This window comes from Oryctolagus cuniculus, chromosome 20 (assembly GCF_964237555.1).
Source record: "Oryctolagus cuniculus chromosome 20, mOryCun1.1, whole genome shotgun sequence".
Classification (NCBI taxonomy): Eukaryota; Metazoa; Chordata; class Mammalia; order Lagomorpha; family Leporidae; genus Oryctolagus; species Oryctolagus cuniculus.
This window is the reverse complement of record NC_091451.1, coordinates 34,452,695-34,476,929: the sequence shown is the minus strand read 5'-3', so window position 1 is coordinate 34,476,929 and position 24,235 is coordinate 34,452,695. Positions and strand designations below refer to the sequence as shown.

The following is a 24,235-nucleotide window of genomic DNA, read 5'->3' as shown; positions in this document are numbered from 1 at the left end:
CAAGGGCCAAAGAACTTGGCTGTCTTCTGCTGCTTTCCCAGGCACATTAGCAGGGAGCTGGGTCAGAAGCAGGGCAGCTGGACTCACTGGCATCTATATGGGATGCTGGTGTCACAGGACAACCTATGTGTTATTCTGACTTATTTAATATCACATCTTAATTTTATTTTCTACATTTGGAAATTTAAGTCCATCCATCTTTAATACATTTTTATATAATTTATAAATTTTTTTTCTTTGATGTCCTCATGACTAAATATCACCCTGGTTATGTATTAAATCCATATGGATTTCTTTCTAGATTTTCTTTTGTATTTTCTGATGTATTTGTTTATTCCAGTATTATAAAAAATTATTAGATGAGTTTATATCTGCACATAGTATTCTTTTTTAAAAAAAGATTTATTTATTTATTTGAAAGGCAGAGTGAGAGTAAGAGTGAATGAATGAATGAGAGGGGGAAATGGATCCTCCATCTGCTGGTTTACTCCCTAAATGGCCTCATGGCTGGCCCAGGCCAAAGCCAGGAGCCTGGAACTCCATCCAGGTCTCTCACTGGATAGCAGGGGCCCAAACACTTGGGCCATCTTCCGCTGCTTTCCCAGGTGAATTAACAGGAAGCTACATCAGAAACAGAGTACCTGGGCTGCAAACCAGCTCTGATATGGGATGTGGCATTGAAAGTAGAGGCTTAACCCACTGTGCCACATTGGCCCTTTGATGTATTTGTTTATTCCTGTGTCATAAAATATCATTAAATGAGTTTATACCTGCATATAGTAGATATTTTTAAAACACATATATTGTTAAAATATTTTATTTCCTTTCCTAGGCAGGCATTTTTAGCATGAATGCTTGTGAGGAAGGCTTTGCTACTGGTGGCAGAGATGGCTGTATTCGTCTTTGGGATTTAACTTTTAAACCAATTACTGTGATTGATCTCAGGGAAACAGACCAGGGATACAAAGGTAATAACAAAACAAATGTCTCATTACCAGGGGAAGTCTCAATGTACAAAAGATTGTATGTTTCTTTCAGTAATTATAAGGAAGATTTACATTTGCCTCTTCATCCTATATACAAATCAATTGAAATCCTATTATTGAAGAAATATTTTATCTACAGAGAGTTAGATTCACCGTTGTGACAAAGGTTCTTTCTTATGTCTAATGCCTGTTATAATGGGCTCTGCAGAGAGATGTGGCAGGCATCTTTATAACTTTGCATTTTGAAATTATCCTATTAGAATGCTAAATATAGCTGGCAAATAAATTTTGTAAATAAAGTATGGTGAGTGTTAAGGGAACTTTTGTTCAGGCTGATTCAAATACTCGTAGATACGTTTTTCCTTCATCCAAGTTTGTCAGCTATTAGGGGATATTTGTGATATTTTAAAAAGAGTTAATATAATGAAATGGTCATTTGCTCTAAAAATGAACATATTCACTTCTGTGTTATTGTATTACAAGAGTATGACTGAAGTTACCCAGGTCTGTGATTAAACTGTATTCCTGTCACATATGAGATATGCGATCTTCGGCTAGTTATTTAGCCTCATCAGTAAATTGATAATAAAAATAAGTATCTCATGGGATCAGATGAGTTAAGATACGAAAAATGGTTAGGAGGATGTAGGGAGCATAATAAGCATGTGAATGCTGTTAGTTGATTTTTTTTAGGTTTGCTGAGCATATTAGACTTTAAAATTTACAAAGTAATTTGATTTTTTTCTTGTTTGATATTCACAAGTACTCAGAGGTACATAGTATCTTTATATAACCGTTATACAGAGGAGAAAACAGAAAAAAAGTGATTTAAGGTTACAAAATGAATTGTGGACTATGCAGAAAAAAGTGAAATACTCAATGATTTTATGAGAAAAGAAATGAAATATAGACAACCGAAAAGTTAGATTATTACAAGAGAAAAATAATATAGTATTTTGTAAAGGAGATTTTCCTTATTGAATAATGTAGTCTGTAAGTGTTAATAAGACTTTGAGGAACTAGTCTGAAAATGGCTGGAGTTGTCTAACGAGAAGTCTGGGTATACAAAAATAGGGAATTGTCATTCCACATAGAAAACAATATGAACATTGAAGAAAAGAGTGTGAGTAAAAGACTTCATCTGTGTTAGAAATGAAAAGTACAGAAATTACTGTTTGGGAAGATTGGCCTTGTATTATTACAGCATCGATATTGAATTCAACTCATTTTTACTAGGTTTGTCGGTGAGGAGTGTTTGTTGGCGAGGTGACAACATTCTAGTTGGAACACAGGACAGTGAAATTTTTGAAATTGTGGTACATGAAAGAAATAAACCTTTCCTAATTATGCAAGGGCACTGTGAAGGGGAACTCTGGGCACTTGCTGTCCATCCTACTAAACCCTTGGCTGTGACCGGAAGTGATGATCGTTCGGTCAGGTAAGCAAATTTAAAATTCATCGGCTAGAGTTTACCCTAGGTAAACATAAAGAAAACTTAAATACCTGTATTTCAGTTTTATAGATTATGATATAAGAAGTGAACATAATGGGATGGGAGAGGGAGTGGGAGATGGGAGAGTTGTTATGGGGGGGGAAAAGCCACTGTAATCCAAAAGCTGTACTTTGGAAATTTATATTTACTAAATGAAAGTTAAAAAAAAGGAAGTGGACATAATTAATAGGTACTTAAATTAATGTAATTAACAACTATTAATAAGAGTTTGTTTCTGTTGAAATATGATATTAGTTATTAGAACATATAGAGCTTCCTCTCCCTTTTTAACAAACATGATATTTCAGTGCTTGGATATACTGTAATGCATTCAACTAATCTTAATGACGGAAATTTAGGTCCTTCCATTTTTGTGTATTTAATAAATACGTTGCATGTAAGGTACATCATTATACATATGTGTATGATGTATAATGTGTATGACGAATGTATGTTTATGATTGTATATGTGTAAATATGAATATAGGGTAAAATTTTGGCACTGTTCCAAGATTACATGCTATTAAATTTTTTTAAAGAATTTATTTATTTGAGAGGTAGAGTTACAGACAGGGAGAGACAGAAAGGTCTTCCATCTGCTGGTCCACTCCCCAAATGGCTGCAACAGCTGGAGCTGAGTAGATCTGAAGCCGAGATCTAGGAGTTTGTTCTGGGTCTCCCACATGGGTGCAGGAACCCAAGGACTTCGGCCATCTTTATTGCTTGCCCAGGCCATTAGCTGAGAGTTGGATCAGAACAGAAGCAGCCGAGACTTGAACTGGCACCCATATGGGATGCCAGCACTGCAGGTGGAGGCTCACCCCTACTATGCCACAGCATTAGCCCCTTAAAATTTTTATAGATAATGCCTTACACAGAGACAGCAGCAATTATACTCCTATTATCAATATATGATATTGCCTGTTTCCTTATGTCCTTGTCAGTACTAGTTATACTGCAAAAGGTGAAAAATATCTCATATTTTGGGAGCAAAACATTGAGGGTTGTTGTGTATGTATTTTTTGTTTGTTTGTTTAGAGGACATTTTTGTTTCCTTTGTTCTAATTTGTTCAAGCCCTTTTCTATTAGTGTATTTGTCTTTTTCTCTATTTGATTTAGAATAGAATGAATAATACTGTCTACATATTAAAGTTTTGCTCCTTATCTATGACAGTGATTCTAAAAGTGTCATTCTTGGACTAGCAACACCAGCATTACATAGCAACCTGTAGGAAATGCAAATTCTCAGACCTTTTTCAGGACCTAATGTCAGAAATTCTGTATTTGTGATTGAACAAGCCTTTCAAATGACTACAATGTTTGCTAGGTTTGAGAACTACTAGCTAATGGTATATAAGTTGAGTTTTTTTTTTTTTTTCAATTTGTCATTTGCCCTTTTTTCCCCATATCATCAATAAATACAATTGTGCATTGCTTAACAAAGGCATAGCTTCTGAGAAATGCATCCTTAGGCAATTTCATTGTTGTACCAATGTCAAAGAATATATTTGTATAAGTTAAGACAGCTAAAACCTCACTGGGTAACCATGGTATATGTTTCATTGTTGACTTAAATGAGGGTACTTCAGTTTGTGTCTTTAAAAGATAACTCTAAATCACCACAATACTGTCATCATACAAAATTCCTTTAATTTAATATCTATTCAGTATAGGGATCTCTGATTATTGCACAAATATTTTTGATTGTGTAGAATTAGGATCCCAGTCAGGTCTAGTATTACAATTGTTAATGTGACTTTGAATTCCTTGCATTCTATAGCTTCCTTCCTTTCCTTTTTTTCTTCTTATAGTTTATTTTTTGGCAAAACTGGGTCTTCATACTATAGAGTTCCCCACATTCTAGATTTGGCTAATTGGATACCCATAGTATATTTTATATTTTAACACATTCGGTATTCTCCTTTATTTTATAAACTGGTAATTACATCTAAAGATTTGATGAGGTGTGATTATCACTTTTTACCAAAGGTATCTCCTAGGTGCTAATGTGTATCTGTTTGATGGTATGTAGTGTGTAATTTTCCTTTTTTTATATTAGCAATCATTTGTGTTGTCATCTAATCAGTGTTTTGCAACTTTTCCATTGCCCTTTCCTAATGAGACTTTTAGACAATTTCTTCCTCACGTGCACTTTCTCTGTGAAGTTTTAACACCACAGACAATTGTGTATCTGTTCTGTGCATTGCCCTTTAGAGGAACACACACCATTGTAGTACTTATGAGTTTTCACCCCAGGAACTTTTGGGGACAGGATTGTCCATGTTGAGAATGCATGCCTTAGACCTATTGTTAAGAGTTTCAAATTTTGATATTCTATCATTTAGTATTCATTTGGCAGCCATAATATTTCTGTAAAGAGAATTTCTCTTCAACTGTTTAATCCTGAGTACAGTTTTTACAGGCAAGACAGAAAATTACTTAATTCTTTCTCATATTAAAAATAATTAGTTAGGGCCAGTGCCGTGGCTCACTAGGCTAATCCTCCGCCTGCAGCACCGGCACCCCGGGTTCTAGTCCCAGTCGGGGCGCTGGATTCTGTCCCGGTTGCTCCTCTTCCAGTCCAGCTCTCTGCTGTGGCCTGGGAGTGCAGTGGAGGATGGCCCGGGTCCTTGGGCCCTGCACCCACATGGGAGACCAGGAGGAAGCACCTGGCTCTTGGCTTCGGATCAGCGCAGCGCACCGACTGCAACGCACCTGCCATATCGGCCACTTAAGGGGTGAACCAACGGAAAAAGGAAGACCTTTTTCTCTGTCTCTCTCTCTCTCATTGTCTAACTCTGCCTGTCAAAAAAGAAAAAAAATTAGTTGGTTACCTAGAATCTCTTGCATGAACTGACCACATTACATTTCTTGCCATTTTTTTCTCTGTAATTTTCAATCTTTTTCTCCCTTATTTTTAGCAACTTTTTACATATTATATATATTAATCCTTTGTGATGTAAGTTACACATGATTTCACTAGTTTATTACTTGCTCTTTTTTTTTTTTTACTTTGTTTAGGCTGCTTTTGCCATGCATAAATTTTTGTTGTTTCATATAGTTGAATAGATCAATATTTTCTTTTTTTTTTTTCAGACCTATTGTCATGTTTAATCCCAGTGAGAGTCAAGTTGGGAATTGATAATTTCTTCTTCTTCTTTTTTTTTTTTTTACAGAAGATCAGTTTAGTATACATTAAGTAAAGCTTTCCACAGTTTGCACCCCCATAGAAACACAAAGTGAAATATACTGTTTGAGTATTCGTTATAGCATTAAGTCTCAATGTACAGCACGCTAAGGACAGAGATCCTACATGAGGAGTAAGTGCACAGTGACTCCTGTTGTTGACTTTACAAATTGACACTCTTGTTTATGGCCTCAGTAATCTCCCCATGCTCCAGTCATGAGTTTCCAAGGCTATGGAAGCCCCTTGAGTTCTCCGACTCTTATCTTGTTTAGACAAGGTCATAGTCAAAGTGGAGGTTCTCTCCTCCCTTCAGAGAAAGGTACCTCCTTCTTTGAAGACCTGTTCTTTCCACTGGGATCTCACTCACAGAGATCTTTCATTTAGGTGTGTGTGTTTTTTTTGTTTTTTTGTTTTTTTGGTTTTTTTTGCCAGAGTGTCTTGGCTTTCCATGCCTGAAATACTCTCATGAGCTTTTCAGCCAGATCCGAATGCCTTTAGGGCTGATTCTGAGGCCAGAGTGCTGTTTAGGACATCCGCCTCATTCTATGAGTCTGCTGAGTATCTCGCTTCCCATGTTGGATCACTCTCCCCTTTATTTATTCTATCAGTTAGTATTAGCAGGTACTAGACTTGTTTATGTGCTCCCTTTGACTCTTAGTCCTTTTATTATGATCAATTGTGAACTGAAATTGATCACTTGGACTAGTGAGATGGCATTGGTATATGCCACCTTGATGGGATTGAATTGGAGTCCCCTGGTATGTTTCTAACTCTACCATTTGGGGCAAGTCAGCCTGAGCATGTCCCAAATTGTACATCTCTTCCCTCTCTATTCCCACTCTTATGTTTAACAGGGATCACATTTCAGTTAAATTTCAACACTTAAGAATAACTGTGTATTAATTACAGAATTAAACCAGTCATATTAAGTAGGGCAGACAAAAAAAACTACTAAGAGGGATAATGTATTAAGTTGTTCATTAACAGTCAGGGCGATGCTGATCAAGTCACCTTTTCTCATAGTGTCCATTTCACTTCAACAGGTTTCCTTTTTGGTGTTCAGTCAGTTGTCACCGATCAGGGAGAACATATGGTATTTGTCCCTTGGGACTGGCTTATTTCACTCAGCATGATGTGTTCCAGATTCCTCCATTTTGTTGCAAATGACTGGATTTCGTTGTTTCTTACTGCGGTATAGTATTCTAAAGAGTACATATCCCATAATTTCTTTATCCAGTCTACTGTTGATGGGCATTTAGGTCAATATTTAGATCAATATTTTCACTTACGGCTTCTGAGTTTTGTATCATAAGGAAATATTCCCCCAAATTAATTTAACATTTTTCCAATATTTTCTTCCAGTAATTAATGATTTAATTTTTATGTTTAACTCTTAATCTCTAATGAGTCAGGTGAGATCTAATTTCTTTCTTTCCAGGCAAATGCCATTTTTATGGGATGCTAATCAGTCATACCATTTGCTCCACTTATTGTCATTGTGCCAGTCTATTTCATGGAGATGCTACAGCTCTGTGTCTATATGGGAACTTGCGAGGGCTGCACTTTATCCATATGCTTTGCTAGGAACTATCTTGTTATTGTGGAATTGCTATTACCAGCTGCAGCATAGCTGCTGAAAAAAGGACAATTGCTTCTTTAAAAAGTATTGCTCTAGCTTCTGTTTCTTTTATTGGTGGACAATTTCTTTGAAAAGAATTCTTCCAATGAAAACAAATAAAAATGCTGCTTAAAATGTAAATCACCTTAAGGGCGTCAAAGTACTAGCAAGATAGTAAGGAGCTGTCCAGTCAATTTATGAAAGAGGAATACAGGAATATCAGTGGACCAAAGACGCTTTTGCCCCAAGAGGACATTTTTCCTAGGGTAAACTTGAACTTTGTTTATGATTTTCCTTAGTGACCCAAGAGAGACAAAATCTAGGGCCCACCAAAGAACAGTGGTTCAACATAAACAGCTAGAACTACACATATACAATAGCAACAAAAAAGAAAAAGAACCTCTGCCATGACCATTGCAGGTTTCTATGGGAATGGCAATCTCATTTTTTTATTTTAAATTTTGGTAGCACAGGAAATGTATAAAGTAGCTTAATGTTATTCAAATAGCATTAATTGCCCAAATTACTGTAGTGTCAGTTTCACATAAAAGTGCTACTTTTGCTTTTTAATTGTGGGTTGGATTCATTAAGAAACAATATCAAGTCTGTAGCAAAAGCCAATTTCCAAGGCTGTTTAGTGTTTAATAGTGGTTAAGGGCAGTTTTTTGGTTCATAAACATTTCAGTCTCAGCTTTGAGTTTAAAAAGAAAATCAAGTAAGGGGAAGGCAATTGGCCTGCAACAGCCAGCACACCGCTGGTGATATCTGAGGGAGAACCTCATGGTTCCCACTGACCTTGAACCTGGCCAGAAGCACTGTTGGCAACCCAGCTAACCCTGTGAAGGGAAGACACATTGCTTTCCTCCCCTAACCCCACCAAAGCAACCAGTGACCAGCAGGGAGGAAGCACCATCTTAATAAGGCGAGTGGGGGCTGCTGCAGTAAGTGTGCCACCAGTGGATTTTGTTGGAGGTTTAAATGCATGGTCCCTACTGACTTTTAGTTCAGCCTGAAGAGTTGGCAGGGGCAGGGTACCCACTTAGTGCCATAAAGATGGAGCACATTCTTACCTTCTCTCCACCAAGGTGCCAGACTCAGCTTGCCAAGGCAAAGCACTGACTGACCTCTGTTGGGCTAGTGACTGGCTCCAGGAATGGGGTGGCTGTCTCCGTGGCCAGAGAGGTTCACAGGGCAACAAGTGGATGCCCTGCTCCCTGTGACTGTGAATGCTGTGACTGTGTGATAGGGTGTGGGGTGTTGCTGGTCTTTGGGCAATTACTAGATCCCTCTCCAGAAGCTCAGAATTCTCTGAGTGCTGGGGAGGATCATCATGGAGGGCTCCACACTCAACTTAGGAGCATATGGCTTCTTTGTGCAGTTTTATACCTTAGTGGGTGGAGTGCACTGGCACTGTGGACTCATCCTGGCCAGTTGATTCACCTTGGCAGAGAGGGACTGGAGCTGTGAAACACAGGTACAATCAGACCCTACCCTCTGCTGATGATAGAGGAGATCTACCACACTCAACTTGGGTGTCATTCTGGATTCTTGCTATGCCCTTGAGCACTGGCCAGAGCTTCCTAGCCCCGTTCAACCCGCACCTCAGGATATTCACTGAAGGTGCAGGCGTTCCATTAAACCACAGAAGCTCATCAAGGAGCAAAGCTCTCAGAGGAGAAACCAACAAGTGTTTTCACAGATGCATAAAAATAATTGTAGAAATAAAAGAAACATGAGGGGCTGGTGCTGTGGTGTAGCAGGTAAAGCCGCCTTCTGCAGTGCCAGCATCCCATATGCTCCACTTCTGATCCAGCTCTCTGCTATGGCCTGGGAAAGTAATAGAAGATGACCCAAGTCCTTGGGCCCCAGCACCCACGTGGAAGAACTGGAAGAAGCTCCTGGCTCTTGGCTTCGCATCAGCCCAGCTCTGGCTGCTGCAGCCATTTGAGGGAATGAAGCACTGGTTGGAAGACCGACTTCTCTCTCTCTCTCTCTGTCTCTGTCTATAACTCTGCCTTTCAAATAAATATTTTTTAAAAAAACATGAACAAGGAAGACAATGGAACTCCCAAAAGGAATAGAACACTTCAATATTAGAATGTGAAGATGAAGAGATTGATGAAGTGCCTGATAATCCAAAAGAATGATCATAAGATTACTCAAAGGTTGGCGCCGTGGCTCAATAGGCTAATCTTCCACCTAGCGGCGCCGGCACACCGGGTTCTAGTCCCGGTCAGGGTGCCGGATTCTGTCCTGGTTGCCCCTCTTCCAGGCCAGCTCTCTGCTATGGCCCAGGAGTGCAGTGGAGGATGGCCCAAGTGTTAGGGCCCTGCACCCCATGGGAGACCAGGAGAAGCACCTGGCTCCTGCCTTCAGAACAGCGCGGTACGCCAGCCGCAGCGCGCCAGCCATGGCGGCCATTGGAGGGTGAACCAACGGCAAAAGGAAGACCTTTCTCTCTGTCTCTCTCTCTCACTGTCCACTCTGCCTGTCAAAAAAAAAAATTACTCAAAAACACAAAATAGCAAATATATGAGCTAAAGAAATCCATACATGACATGGCCAAAAATCTGCCTGGAGATAGAGGTATTAAATAAAATATTAGAAATGAAGACTTCAGTATGTCAGATTAAAAATGCAGTGGAAAGTCGTAAAAACAAACTCAGTGAGAGAAGAAAGAATAGATGAGCTAGAAGAAAAATCTTTGGGAATATCTCAAGAAAAAAAATTAGAAAAACCAAAAACAGTGTTCAAGTTTTATGGGATACCATCAACCAACCAAATGTGTCTAAGGAGTTCCTGAATGTATGAAAAGATGGAATGGTATAGAAGACTTAGATACCTCCAAGATGGCTGAATAGAGAAAAGACGTGTTGATTTCAACCTGAGGGAGATACTAGAAGAACAGGAGAGGAACTGTGCTCCTAGGGGACAGTTGGAGGGAATTTTGCAGTGGAGGATCTATAGAAAGAAGAAAGGCTCATGGAGCAGCAGTAAGTGTACATGCAGCAGCTAATGGAACATGTTCTACACAGGCTTCATGGAGACAACTTCTTCAGTCACTTCAAACTTAGCTGGACTCCTCAAGTAAACAACTGAGTAACACAGCAGCAGCATCTGTTCACTTATCAAGATTCAAAAAAAAAATCACTCAAAATTATTTTTTAATTTATAATTGGTGGTGTTCCCAATAATCTCAACTCTTGGAGCAGCTGTTCTCACTGAAAGGCTAATTGTCATATGTCTACTGGGACAAATGTCCACACTGCTGCAATCCAGGATGACTGAGTTAATTTGCCATTAATAAATAGCTCTCGTTGGCTTGGTTAGCAAATGAGTCACTCAGAAATTTACTTTTTGTTGCAGTATCATTATTGTGTTTTGATATGTGAAGAAATTCTATGATGAAATGTTCTGTCTTAAATATTCTAATTTTTTGATCATTGCTTTCCTGTGATTGGAAATACTGTGATGAACAACGATGTTAATGTGTATTTGTATTTGACCACAGCTATAGTGTCATTGCACGATAGATACAATGCTTTGCCATCCATTCAATAACAGTATAATTTGTTTTCCGCTATGCCTTAAAAATGTAGCATTGTAAGTTTGCTTTCCTAGTTTTCTTCTGTTTCAACATAATGGGTTTGCACTGGCAATAAGTAATAAAATGTCACCATGTAGTAAGACACATAACAGGACATTCTATCAGGTTATAACTGTGTCACTATACTTGGTAGTGCACTGAGAATCAGTGCAAAATGATGCGTCATGTGTGATCTCTTGTACCATCTCTGGAGTGATTCAGAGATAATACATAAGCACGCAAATATGCTGTTCCTGTAAGATTTTATTTATAGACACTGAAATTTGAATTTTTATTCATCCATTAAGGAATGTAAAAACCATTCTTAGGTCTCAGACTATACAAAAAGAAGCAGTAGGCCTGGTTAGGCTGACAGGCCATGGTTTGCTAACCCCTCTGGCAGAGCATAGAAAGTCTTCAGTGAGTATAGTATTTAATGTTCAAACTCTAGAAGCTTTCCTTCGAAATGAAGAAATGATGCTCACTTTGGGCATTCTCTTCAGCTCCCAAGTAGCATTCTTTGTGAACACAGTAAGATCAAAAGATGCAGATATATGGAGGAAGAGAGAGAGGAGGGTTGGAAAGAAAGAAACAACTGTCATTTGCAGATGATATAATTATATATGTAAGAAAATACAGTTACATCATTGGCATTGAAAAGAGAATATGCACTTTCCTGGCTATGAAATCAATATACAAAATTCATTTTTCCATTAAACTTTTAAAAGTGATCTGTAAAAAAGAACACTGCTATAAAAACGTTAAGAAAATCTAATTTGTGAAGGATGTATTTTTCTCTGAAGGGAAGAGAAAACTTCCACTTTACATATGGCCTTGTCTAAATACTGAAGGAGTTTGTGGATTCCATATCCTTGGCAGCTCATGTCAAGAGCCTCGGGTGATCACTGACGTCATACATAAGAGTGTTGATTGTTAAATTAACAACAGGAGTCACTGTGCACTAACTTCCCATGCAGGACTTCTGTCCTCAAAAAGTTGGATTGTGAGAGTTAATAGTAACACTTGTTCACAAAGATTTGCCTCGTTTTAATATGTTAAGTGGAGGATATTTTCTATGTCTCATAAGCTATAGTAATGTCCAAGTGCTCACAAAAGACGTACCATTATTGAGTTCTTCTTCAAAGTTAATTTTCTCAAAAAATATAAATTAAACTTCAGGTTTACTTTTATTGAATTAAAAAGTACTTTTTTCCTTACTTAAAAAAAAAAAACAAAAAGTATGTACAGAGACAAGATATATACATGTTTTTCTTTTTTTCTCATTGGATTATTTTTTCCAAGTAAAGAAATAAAAAGTGAGTAGCACTCCATGGAAACCCAAATCCACTACCTTTAGTAATTAATGATGAGTTTTCTCATTTGATTTGTTAAAGCTTCTGCTCCTTTATTACTTCTGAGAGTTTGCTCAGGAATTCATGACTTGCAGTTGAGCCAATGCAATAACTTTGAAAATTTTCGCCTATGGTCTTGACAAAAAAAAAAAAATCTTTGTTTCATTGATCTTTTCTAACCACGTGAAGTAGATGCCTATTCATTAAATTGTAGTGTTCATTATAATGTATGCATTTAAAATTCCTAAACATTCTTCTTAGTTTCAGCTATAGCCAACAAATTTTGATGTGAAGCAGTTTTGTTATGACTTGCTTTCATTAGGATTTTGTCTTTGTCCTTTAGGTTATTTGAAAGTATAATGCTTCATTTTCAAGCAGTGGATATTTTCTGGTTATCTTTTTCTCGCAGATTTCTAGCATTGTAGTCTGGAACAGATTCCAAATTTGATTAGTTTTGAGTGTCACATATTATGTGTAAACTGAAAGGACTACATGAATTTAAAGACTATACACATGCTAATTTCCTTTTTGGAAAGGGACTCTACCTAAAATGAGTGAAATCAATGTCATTATTTTGTTTTGAAAACAAAAGATTCTATCAATCTGCCATTTTCAGCTTGAACAGTATTCATATTTTCATAGGTAAGCATTTGTTATCACAAAGCAGGTCATTTAGCAGCAGGAGTTGTGGCAAAGTGGGTTAAACCACCACTTGAATACCTACATTCTGTATTAGTGTACCAATTTGTGTTCTAGCTGGTCCACTTCCTGTCCTGCTCTCTGCTAATGTGCCTGGGAAGCAGTGGATGATGGCTTAAGTACTTATGTCCATGGTACCCACATGGGAGACCCAGATGGAATTCCTGGCTCGTGGATTCTATGTGGTCCAGCCCCAACTGTTGTACCATTTGGGGAGTGAACCAGCAGATGGAAGATCTCTCTTCCCTCCTTTTCTCCCTTTGGCTATTCCTCCATCTTTCTCTCTGTTACTCTGCCTTTCAAATAAATAAAATATTTAAATTTAAATTTATCTTAACTATTTTTTCTACTAAAATCTGTTCATAGTCTGTCATAATTTCTTAAAAGTATGCACCAGTTAATTATTCTTTTTTATTTTTTAAATTAAATGTTATAGGATTTGGAGCCTAGTAGATCATGCATTAATAGCAAGGTGTAATATGGAAGAACCAATTCGTTGTGCAGCTGTAAATGTAGATGGAATCCATCTTGCTCTTGGAATGAAGGATGGCTCATTCACTGTACTTAGAGTAAGGTATGGTATCAACATAGAAATAGAAACAGTTGGTAATTTCCTATGTAGTAAGGTAGAATATGTAACTCATTTTTTACCCACTTATCCTTTTCTCTCTCCCTCTGATTTATATGTATGTGTGTTAGATATTAGTTTCACTAAATATAAATGCTTTTCCTAAACTCAAAAAACCTTGGTTTAGTGGATTAAGAATGCTTAGTTGGTTAATGGGTAAGATTTTGAGCTATAAAATTGGGTTCCAGCTTCCTTTCCTTAGTAGTAGTGATTTTCAGTAATGATCCTCTGCCATTGAACAACCCTGAGGCTATTAAAAATGGATGAATGGTTTATTGTTTTTGTACCTTTATGCTTGAGGGAAAAGGTAATGCCTGTATCTCTTCCTTTTTTTGGATAATTAGAAAAGTTTAAAGAAATTTGCTAAAGCAGTGTTGAATTATAGGTAGATGCATTAATTTGAATTACAGGCAGACATTTAAAAAAAAAATCTGCCCTGGGGGGCCGGTGTTGCGGTGTAGTGAATTAAGCCACTGGCTGCCATGCTAGCATCCCATAAGGGCTCCAGTTCTTCTCCTGGCTACTCCACTTCTGATCCAGTTCCCTGCTGATGGTCTGGGAAACCAGTGAAAGATGGACCAAGTGCTTGGGCTTCTGCCACACATGTGGGAGACCTGGAAGAAGCTCTTGGCTCTTGGCTTTGGCCTGGCCCAGCCCTGGCTGTTGTGGTTATTTTTGAAGTAAACCAGCAGATGGAATATCTGTTTTTCCCTTCCCTTTCTCTATATACAACTCTGCCTTTCAAATAAATAAATAAATCTTTTTTTTTAAAATCTGTAGATCTGCACATGTTCCCAAGGATAAGTGTTTAAGAAATCTTTCTGCTGTAGCTCAGTGAATGGTGGATCCTACACCCACTTGCCCAATCCAGAAACCATTAATTGATGTTTCTTTTTTTGCCTCCCATGTCTAGTTAATTAAGAGTTCTCAAGAGTGTTTCCTAAATAGCTCCCATTAATCGCCTTCCTTCCATTCTCACCACTGAACTGCTGTGCAGGCTTCTGTTACCTCCTAACTTCGTGGGTGGAATAGTCCATGAGCTGATCTCCTTTTCTCCTGTTTTGCTTTGGTCTTTCACTGTACAGTGCTACTGTTTTCCTATAAAAAATGTATTTATTTGAAAGGCAGAGTTACAGAGTTACAGTTCTACCTGTTGGTTCACTGCCCAAGAGGCCGCAACAGCTGAAGCTGGGACAGTGCAAAGCCAATTTTGACAAATTTGACAATGCAAGGACAATTTTGACAATGAGATATACTGAGATTTTACTATTTAATATTTTATTGTTATAAAATACACATATAGAATTTACTGTTTCACCCATTTTAAAATGTATAGTTTAATGGTATAGGCCGGCACCGTGGCTCAATAGGCTAATCCTCCGCCTAGCGGCACCAGCACACCGGGTTCTAGTCCCAGTCGGGGGCGCCAGATTCTGTCCTGGTTGCCCCTCTTCCAGGCCAGCTCTCTGCTGTGGCCCGGGAAGGCAGTGGAGGATGGCCCAAGTACTTGGGCCCTGCACCCCGTGGGAGACCAGGAGAAGCACCTGGCTCCTGCCTTCGGAGCAGCGCGCCAGCCATGGCGGCCATTGGAGGGTGGACCAACGGCAAAGGAAGACCTTTCTCTCTGTCTCTCTCTCTCACTGTCCACTCTGCCTATTAAAAAAAAAAAAAGGTATTAAGTACACCCATGTTGTGCAATTATCACCACCATCCAACTCCAAAACTTTTTCATCTTCCAAACTGAAATGCTGTACTTGTTAAACAGTAAGTCCCCATTCACAGTCCTCCAGCCCCTAGCCACCACTGTTCTATTTGTGTATCTATGAAAGATAGTTTGACTGTTCCACGTACCTCATATAAATGGAATTTTTAAACTAGTTTTTTAAACCTCAATTTTAACTATGTAAAATTTAAATATTAATTAAAGCTTCACCCCCAGAGTCCTATAGATATGTGACACTGCCTTGTTTCTTCATGCAAAAAAAATCATCTTAAATTGAGATGAAAGACTCTGAGACTTCCTTGATAGGCTCAGTACTATTATAATTTTGACACTGATTTGGTTATTGACTAGAATTTCTGTTTTCATAATTATATATATGTATATATAGAGAGAGAGCTTAATAGTTAACATTTATTTTTTTAAAGAAAGCTTTTATTTGATGAATACAAATTTCATAGGTACAGCTTTAGGAATATAGTGGTGACCATAATTAAGATTGAGCATCCATTCTTGATTCTTTTCATTCATTATTTAATTTCTTCAGAGGCTGCTTTTTAGTTTCTTTGAAAGGCAGAGAACAGAGACAGAAAGAGAGGTCTTAAATCATCTAGGTCACTCCCCAAATGGCCACAACAGCCAGGACCATCCTAAGTCAAAGCCAGGAATGTGGAACCCCGTCTGGGTCTTAGACCCAACCACTTGAACCATCATTTTCTCTACAGGGTGTATATTAGCTGGAAGCTGGAATTAGAACTGGAACTGGGATCTGAACCCAAGCATTCAGACCTAGGGTGCGGGCATCCCCAAGTGGCATTTCCACCATCATACCAGATGCCTGTCCCTGCTAATTTTACATTTTAGAAAGTATAGGCCGGCGCCGCGGATCACTAGGCTAATCCTCCGCCTTGCGGCACCGGCACACCGGGTTCTAGTCCCGGTCGGGGCGCCGGATTCTGTCCTGGTTGCCCCTCTTCCAGGCCAGCTCTCTGCTGTGGCCAGGGAGTGCAGTGGAGGATGGCCCAAGTGCTTGGGCCCTGCACCCCATGGGAGACCAGGATAAGCATCTTGCTCCTGCCATCGGATCAGCGCGGTGCGCTGGCTGCGGTGGCCATTGGAGGGTGAACCAACGGCAAAGGAAGACCTTTCTCTCTGTCTCTCTCTCTCACTGTCCACTCTGCCTGTCAAAAAAAAACAAAACAAAACCAAAAAAAAAAAAGTATAAATAAGGACATTTGTTGGATATGTCTATGAATAATAGTTAATATTTGTGATCAACTTCATCTTTCCTATCTATAGGAACTGGAAGTATTGGAATTGAAATGCTAACTAGGCTGGTGCCGCAGCTCACTAGGCTAATCCTCCGCTTTGCAGCACCGGCACACCAGGTTCTAGTCGGTCGGGGCGCCGGATTCTGTCCCGGTTGCCCCTCTTCCAGGCCAGCTCTCTGCTGTGGCCAGGGAGTGCAGTGGAGGATGGCCCAAGTGCTTGGGCCCTGCACCCCATGGGAGACCAGGAGAAGCACCTGGCTCTTGGCTTCGGATCAGCGCGGTGCCACGGCAGCCATTGGAGGGTGAACCAACGGCAAAGGAAGACCTTTCTCTCTGTCTCTCTCTCTCACTGTCCACTCTGCCTGTCAAAAAAAAAAAAAAAAAAAAAAAGAAAAGAAAAGAAAAGAAAAAAAATGCTAACCTACAGTAGTTTTTTCTTTTAAGATTTATTTATTTATTTATTTATTTATTCATTCAAAAGGCAGAGTTACAGAGAGAGAATATAAGATGGTATGTGGCAAAGCCACAGTATCTTCCTAAAGCAATTCTTGGTGATACAAAAAAGTTAGCAATTTAATTATTGTTAACCAACCCACTTTTAATTTATGCTCCCTACTCCATTAAGGTATAATTGACCCCCCCAAAAATTGTACGTATTATATGCAGTGTGAGGGTTTGATATATATATGTGGTGTATATATATATGTGTGTGTGTATCTGTCTGACTTCCTTAGCTCTTATGACTGTATTCTCATGCATGCATACTTGTTAATGTTTTTACAAGAGGACTTGTGCTAAAAAGTTCTTTCTTATCTCCCCACGAGTTTATATTAAAAAAAAAAAGTCATGTGGAGTCAAATGAAAACTTGCAAATATTTTTAGATAGAAGATAAATATATACTTATATGTATGGGATTTTGACTTTTAGTGCACTCTATCATGTTATGAACACCAAACCCCAAGATGCATTCATTCATTCTGATGAATATTTCGGAGGAAGACTTTTTCTTTTTTTGGAAAACTTTAATAGTGGAAGAGCTTCATAAGCATGGCTAATAAATTATGCTGAGGTTGTAATAAGGTTTCCTACAAAGTATGAGGTAGACTTAGTGGTAAATACATTAAAATTATCATTTTAGATTTAACCATTGCCTAGCCATTTGCTTCACAGCACTTGACCATCTTGCTACTGTGTTATATCAACACTGAGAAAAAATTGTGATAGTATTTCCCTAATAAATTATACGTTTATTTACATTTTTTTTCCAAATTTGTTATATTTTGTCTTCTCCAGTTCTTGGAATAAGTTCAAAAGGTTGCTCCTAGACTTTAAAAAAGTAACTTTTGTCTTTTCATACAATTAAAAAAATTTTTTAAGTAAGTCTTCATGTGTATCCATGATTTTTTCACATCAAAGGATTTTTTTTACTGCCTTTCCATCCAAGAGTACTGCTAAAACATGCTCAATATGACCTATTCAAATTTCCTACCTTGAAACTAAGATTCTCTTGTTATAACACCTTTCTACCTTCCTCAGTGTCACAGGAAGTTTTTCAAAGAACTGTCAGAATTTACTGTCTGTCTTTTTTTTAATTAACTTAATATCCCATTTCACTTTACAGTGAAAAATCCTCACTAATGGTACTCTATGTCATTAGAGTTAGTAGACGTTTTTCTGTTCTTCTTTAACATGGTTCTCAGACGTTGACCCTGTTAATCACTTACAGCTTCTCAAAACACTCTCCCCTGGTTTTTAGGTTTTAATTCTGTTTCAGCCTACTTCTCTTACCCCATTTTCCTCATGCACTAATTATCTTTTGTCCAGCTAGAAATATTGGAGTTCTTCATAGCTCAGATGTAGGGATTCTGCTCTTTTTTACCTTATATTTTCTCCCTACATTTTCTCATCCTGCCACTGGCTTCAGTTACCTCTGGTAGCCTAATGTCTCCAGATGCATGGCTCCAGTAATGCTCTCTCCTCTAGACTCCAGCTGTGCATATCCTGTCACCTACCTAACACGTGGATGTCTCCAAGGCATCTCCAACTCAGCATGTCCAAACTGAACTTCTGATCTGCTCTCTGTGGGTTGTGTACCAGCAAATGGCACCATTGTCCATATTCTTATGCAGACACCTCAGAGTTATCCTTCATACCTCTGTCCCCCAGCCCACCGTCTTCTGTCAACACATCTGATGAGTTTGCTTGTCTGAGGAATTTTTAAGGAGCATTTTGATTTTTATCTACAACATGAAAATTATAATATCTTTAACATACATATTGTATACTGTTATGGTATAGACTACATATGTTACTGATATATGTTTTATTATTTTTATTTTTTTAAGATTTATTTATTCAAAAGGCAGAGTTAGAGAGGCAGAGAGAAAGAGAAAGAGAGAGAGAGAGGGAAAGAGGTCTTCTATCTGCTGGTTTACTCCCAGGAGCTTCATCTGGGTTCCCACATGGGTGCAGGGGCTCAAGGACTTGGACCATCTTCCACTGCCCTACCGGGTCATAGCAGAGAGCTGGATTGGAAGTAGAATAGCCAGGACTTGAACTGGCGCCCATATGGGATGCCGGCACTGCAGTTAATAGCTTTACCTACTATGTCACAGCTCCGGCCCCACTAATATATTTTTTAAATCAATTCACTCCTTTCTGAAGTCTGAGCAGTCACCATCTACAGAAACTTAATTGGTTTTGGTCCTACCATTATATTATTTCAATTTCTTTTTTCATCATGGAACAATATCAGTAATCTGATTGTTATATCCTGCCATAGCTTAAACTAGTCATTTAAGGCCAAAAATCTTAATCAGACAGGAAGCCTTTCATGGTTTTCTCTCAGCCTCCCTCACCAGACTGAACTGACTCTGAAATCCACTTGCTCGTGTTAGTATAACTGCATGTGCTCTGAAGCTGAACTTGAACACTTTTTCTTGACATTAGCCCTTTGTATACTCTTATCTGTTGTGAAACATGATGGGTCCTATACCTCCTGGTTTCTGTCTTGTGCTGAGCTAAGTCCCATTCATTCCTTGAAATAAAGTTTCAACATCAGTGATATCTATTCCATTTTCTTTGGTGTGTCTCCCTGGACTCTGTCAGCTAAAAATGATTCTCTGGTCAGTAAGGGCATACTGAGCACATTTTAGCAGTGCTCTTGGGTGGAAGAGCAGTTTAAAAAAAATCCTTTGATGTGAAAAAAATCATGATACACACAAATACCTTATTTATTTTTAATTGTATGAAAAGACAAAAGTGGTCTTTGGTCGGTGCTGTACCATTGCTCTGTAATAGATTACAGACTGTTGGTCTGTGCGTATTCCCAAGCTTTGGCCTCCCTCTGCTGCTTAAATAAGCTATAGCATTCACTGATAAGGTTCACAGAAGATTTGATTCAGAATTTTTAACCAGTTTTCACTTTTCCTTTACATTTGTCAGAGAAACAACTGCATGAGAACTGGTAGTCACGTAATTCATAATTGGTTGCCGTGGAACATAGTTCATACTATAAAACCAGTTAATCAGCCAGAATATGTCTCCTTCACTGTTTTCTGTTTTTGTGTATGTTGGTGGTCAGGCAGTATTCTGACAGAAACCTGAGATTTTTGTGTCATTAATTGAGAACAGTTAAATCTCTAGAACAAAAATACTGTTAAAAATACCAAGAGAACTTGACGATTTTTCCAGAAGCATTTTATTTAAGGTTTGTGAAGATGATGATATCATTATGAAAGGAGGCTTAAAGAGTAGAAGTTGTGAAGTAGTGCTTTAGGTGCTTTCTTAAAAGTCTTGCTCCATAGAGATATGGATGAATAAATGGATGGGATGTGGGGCAAAAGGAAATAAATTGCCCAGGTTTAATTATAACTTGAAAGAGTCCCTGGGAAAAGCAGAAGTAGCTTTGTGAGTCTAGGCATAGAGAGGACTTTTGCAACTTGCAGAGTCTAAGGCAAAAGTAATGTTGACCAGGAAAGTTTAAAAATGAAAGTACGGGGCCAGATGCCACTTGGGATGCCTCATGACCTATCAGAATGTGTGGTTTGGGGCCAGGTTTTGCTTCTGTTCCATCTTCCTGCTAATACAAACCCTAGAAGGCAGCAGTGATGGCCCAAGTACTTGGGTTCCTACCACCCATGTGGGAAACTGTATGGAGTTCCTGGTTCCTGGTTTCGGACTGTTCCAGGCATTTGGGGTCACAGGCTGTCACAGGCATTTGGGGAGTGAACCAGTGGATAGATCTCTCTGCCTTTCAAATAAAGTGAAAAATATATTATGAAGCTAAAAGTGTGGAAGCTTTAAATTTTATAATCTGGGCTCCTTTTCTGTGTTTAATGTTGTGTTTGTTAGGATAATGCTATATACCGTAGTAGGCCCCCAGCTGTATGGTGGCTCAGATACAACTTAAGATTAATTTTCACACCTGTAACAGAAGTCAAGTAACTGTCCTTTCTCAAGTCACTCAGAGACCCAGGATCCTTTTATATCGTTGTAGTTTTATCACTCCTAGACTCCACAGTTACCTCTAGCCAATGGGACAGGGAATATGCCTGTTTCCTAAAACAGCATGGCTTGGAAATGGCTTACAGTGTCTCCTCCCTTATCTTTGGTTAGAACTGAGGCATGTGGCCAAATGACTGCAAAGGAGCTAGGAAGTTCAGTCCAGGCAGAAGGGATGGTTTGGTGAATTGCTGAACACTCATGTATGCTGTTTTTTTTTTTTTTCTTCATTTGCTGGGATGCCCTTTTTTAGTTATGGGACTGGTTTTCATCTTTTCCATTACATAATTAGTACCATGGTAAAGTCCTTGGCAACATATCCTATCCCTCACAGCTTGTACTCAGCTTATCTTTAACCCAGTCTCTACCTGCTTACTCTTGTGTCTTCAGGTGTGCTACCTTGCTTACCTCCACACCCTTACTCATGCTGTGTCTTCCTCCTGGAAAACTTTCCCTCCTCTTTTAGACTTAGCCAGCTTCTTAGGTTTTATGCTTAAATCAGATATCACCCTTCCTTGGACCCTTCCTGCCAGTAGTCTTAACCCATCTTTCAATATTTCCTGTAGAGTCTCCTATTGTCCTTTTGGGCAATCATCACATTTTGTCGTAATTACTTTACATCCATTTCTCACAAAAGAAGGTGAGTTTAAATTTGCATCCCCCAGGCCTAAAATAGATAAGCACTTATTATTACTGAAAGAAATCTGAAGTTGATTGCTCTAAATTGTCCATTTAGAAACTAAAAAAGTTGAGAAACATCGATTTTTAAACTTCACTTTTGGGGAAATTATCTGCTTGGAACATTTCAGATGTTCCATTTATATGTAGAAAAGTCCTTGGCACTAATTAGAAATAAGAATTGTTGGGGCTGGTGCTGTGGTGTAGCGGGTAAAGCCACCACCTGCAGTCCTGGTATCCTATATGGGCACCGGTTCGAGTCCTGGCTGCTCTACTTCCAATCCAGCTCTCTGCTGTGGCCTGGGAAGGCAGAAGAAGATTGCCCACTTGGGCCCCTGCACACACCTCTCTCTATGTCTCTCTGTCTCTCTCTCTCTCCCCCTCCCTCCCTCTCTCTCTCTCTTTCTCTCCCTCTCCCTGTGCCTCTCCTTCTTTCTGCGTAACTGTGACTTTCAAGTAAAATAAATAAAATCTGAAAAAAAAGAAATAAGAATTGTTGAGGCTGGCATTGTGATGTAATATGATGGGACAAAGCCACCACCTGAGATGTAGGCATCCCATGTGAGCACTAGTTTGAGGTCCTGGCCACTCCACTTCCGATCCAGCTCCCTGCAAATGTGCCTGGGAGAGCAGCAGAGGTTGGCTCAAGTGCTTGGGTTCCTGCACCCATGTGGGAGACCAGAGGAAGCTCCTGGCTCCTAGCTTCCGTCTAGCCCAGCCCTGGCCATTGCAGCCATTTGGAGAGTGAACCAGTGAATGGGAGAAGTCTCTGTCTCTTTCTCTATCTCTCCCTCTCTCTATCTCTCTATCTCTCTAACTCTCCCTTTCAAATAAATAAAATAAATCCTTAAAAAAAAAAAAAAAGAAAAGAAAGAAATAGGAATCCCATTTCCTCCTCCTTGTCCACTTTCCTTCTCCTTGCAGCGCTCCACAGCTTTGGAATCACTGTGTTGTTAAATTAAGTCTTTATCTGTTTTTATGACTTATTAGTGCCCTTAGTGTTTTGGAAACTCCAAAATAAGGCATCATTGAAAAAATGTTTAACTTCACCTTGAAACAGTCCCTAGGCAAAGACTTTTGTTATATTATAAAAATGTCAAAGAATTTGGAAGAAAAATAACTTGTAGTAGCTGTATAAAAATATATATTCAGTAGTATTATTGAAGTAGTATAAATCAATTCCACTTTTATTTATAAAGTAATTTTGCACATTTGGCTCATTACAGAAGTTTGTAAATTATGTTTATAATTGGGCATTTTTAATAAACTCATTATTTTTTTTTTTGGCAGGCAGAGTGAACAGTGAGAGAGAGAGAAAGGTCTTCCTTTGCCGTTGGTTCACCCTCCAATGGCTGCCATGGCTGGCGTGCTGCGGCCGGCGCACCGCGCTGATCCAAAGACAGGAGCCAGGTGCTTCTCCTGATCTCCCATGGGGTGCAGGGCCCAAGCACTTGTGCCATTCTCCACTGCACTCCCTGGCCACAGCAGAGAGCTGGCCTGGAAGAGGGGCAACCAGGACAGAATCCGGCGCCCCGACTGGGACTAGAACCCGGGGTGCCAGCTCCGCTAGGCGGAGGATTAGCCTATTGAGCCGCGGCGCCGGCCAATAAACTCATTATTTACAGAAAACTTTTTTCATCCTAAAATCTGTGACTATTTCCTTTGTTTCATGACACCAGAAATTTAGTATGGGTCTGTTAAGTACTTAAAAATAAATAATTTAAGGGGCTGGTGGTACAGCCTAGCGAGTAAAGCTTTCACTGCAATGCCAGCATCTTATACAGGCGCTGGTTCACATCCTGACTGCTCTACTTCCATCCAGGTGCCTGCTAATGGCCTGAGAAAAGCAGCAGAGGAAGACCCAAAGTTTGGGCCCCTGGACCCACGTGGGACACCCAAAGGCTCCTGGCTTTGGCCTGACCCAGAGCTGGCCATTGAGGCCATCTGGGGAGTGAACCAGTAGATGGAAGATCTCTCTCTCCCTCTCTTTCAAAATAAATAAATAAGTCTTTAAAAAATAACAGTAATTTAGGAGCTGAAATACAGAATTTTTTTCGATTCCTAGCATATATTGTTCTCATAAATTTCTGTTGTTCAGCTGGTACTACTTGTCTCATTTACATTTATTTCATAGTGTTTATTTTCATAGACAGTTGATATAGCCTCACAGTCATTGTAGACACATTTGAAAACAGAATTAATTCTTTTATTACATTGTTCATATAATGTCATTTTTTTCTTTTCAACAGAGATATGACAGAAGTTGTACATGTTAAAGACAGAAAGGAGGCAATTCATGAATTAAAATATTCACCAGATGGAACTTACCTTGCTGTTGGATGCAATGACAGCTCAGTTGATATCTATGGAGTTGCTCAGCGTTATAAAAAAGTTGGTGAATGTGTTGGATCACTTAGTTTGATTACTCATATGGACTGGTCCTCAGACAGTAGATATTTACAGACAAATGATGGAAGTGGGAAAAGACTCTTTTATAGGATGCCAGGTAAAATT

At 39.0% G+C, this 24,235-nt stretch overlaps 1 protein-coding gene across 11 annotated transcripts in view; it reads left to right on the top strand.

Annotated features, from left to right (window-relative positions):
* The window catches only part of EML5 (EMAP like 5), a 171,752-nt gene that overhangs the window by 46,702 nt on the left and 100,815 nt on the right, over positions 1-24,235 (top strand). For 10 of the 11 annotated variants that reach the window (XR_011385002.1, XR_011385001.1, XR_011385003.1 and 7 more), the window contains 4 exons: positions 833-968; positions 2,223-2,424; positions 13,357-13,494; positions 23,971-24,227. Coding sequence is in view for 7 of the 11 variants with exons in the window: in XM_008271941.4 (XP_008270163.3) it covers positions 833-968; positions 2,223-2,424; positions 13,357-13,494; positions 23,971-24,227 (733 nt within the window). In the remaining 4 variants the exon portion in view is untranslated. The remainder of the gene's footprint in view (positions 1-832; positions 969-2,222; positions 2,425-13,356; positions 13,495-23,970; positions 24,228-24,235) is intronic. The other variant, XM_070065495.1, reaches the window with a different exon arrangement.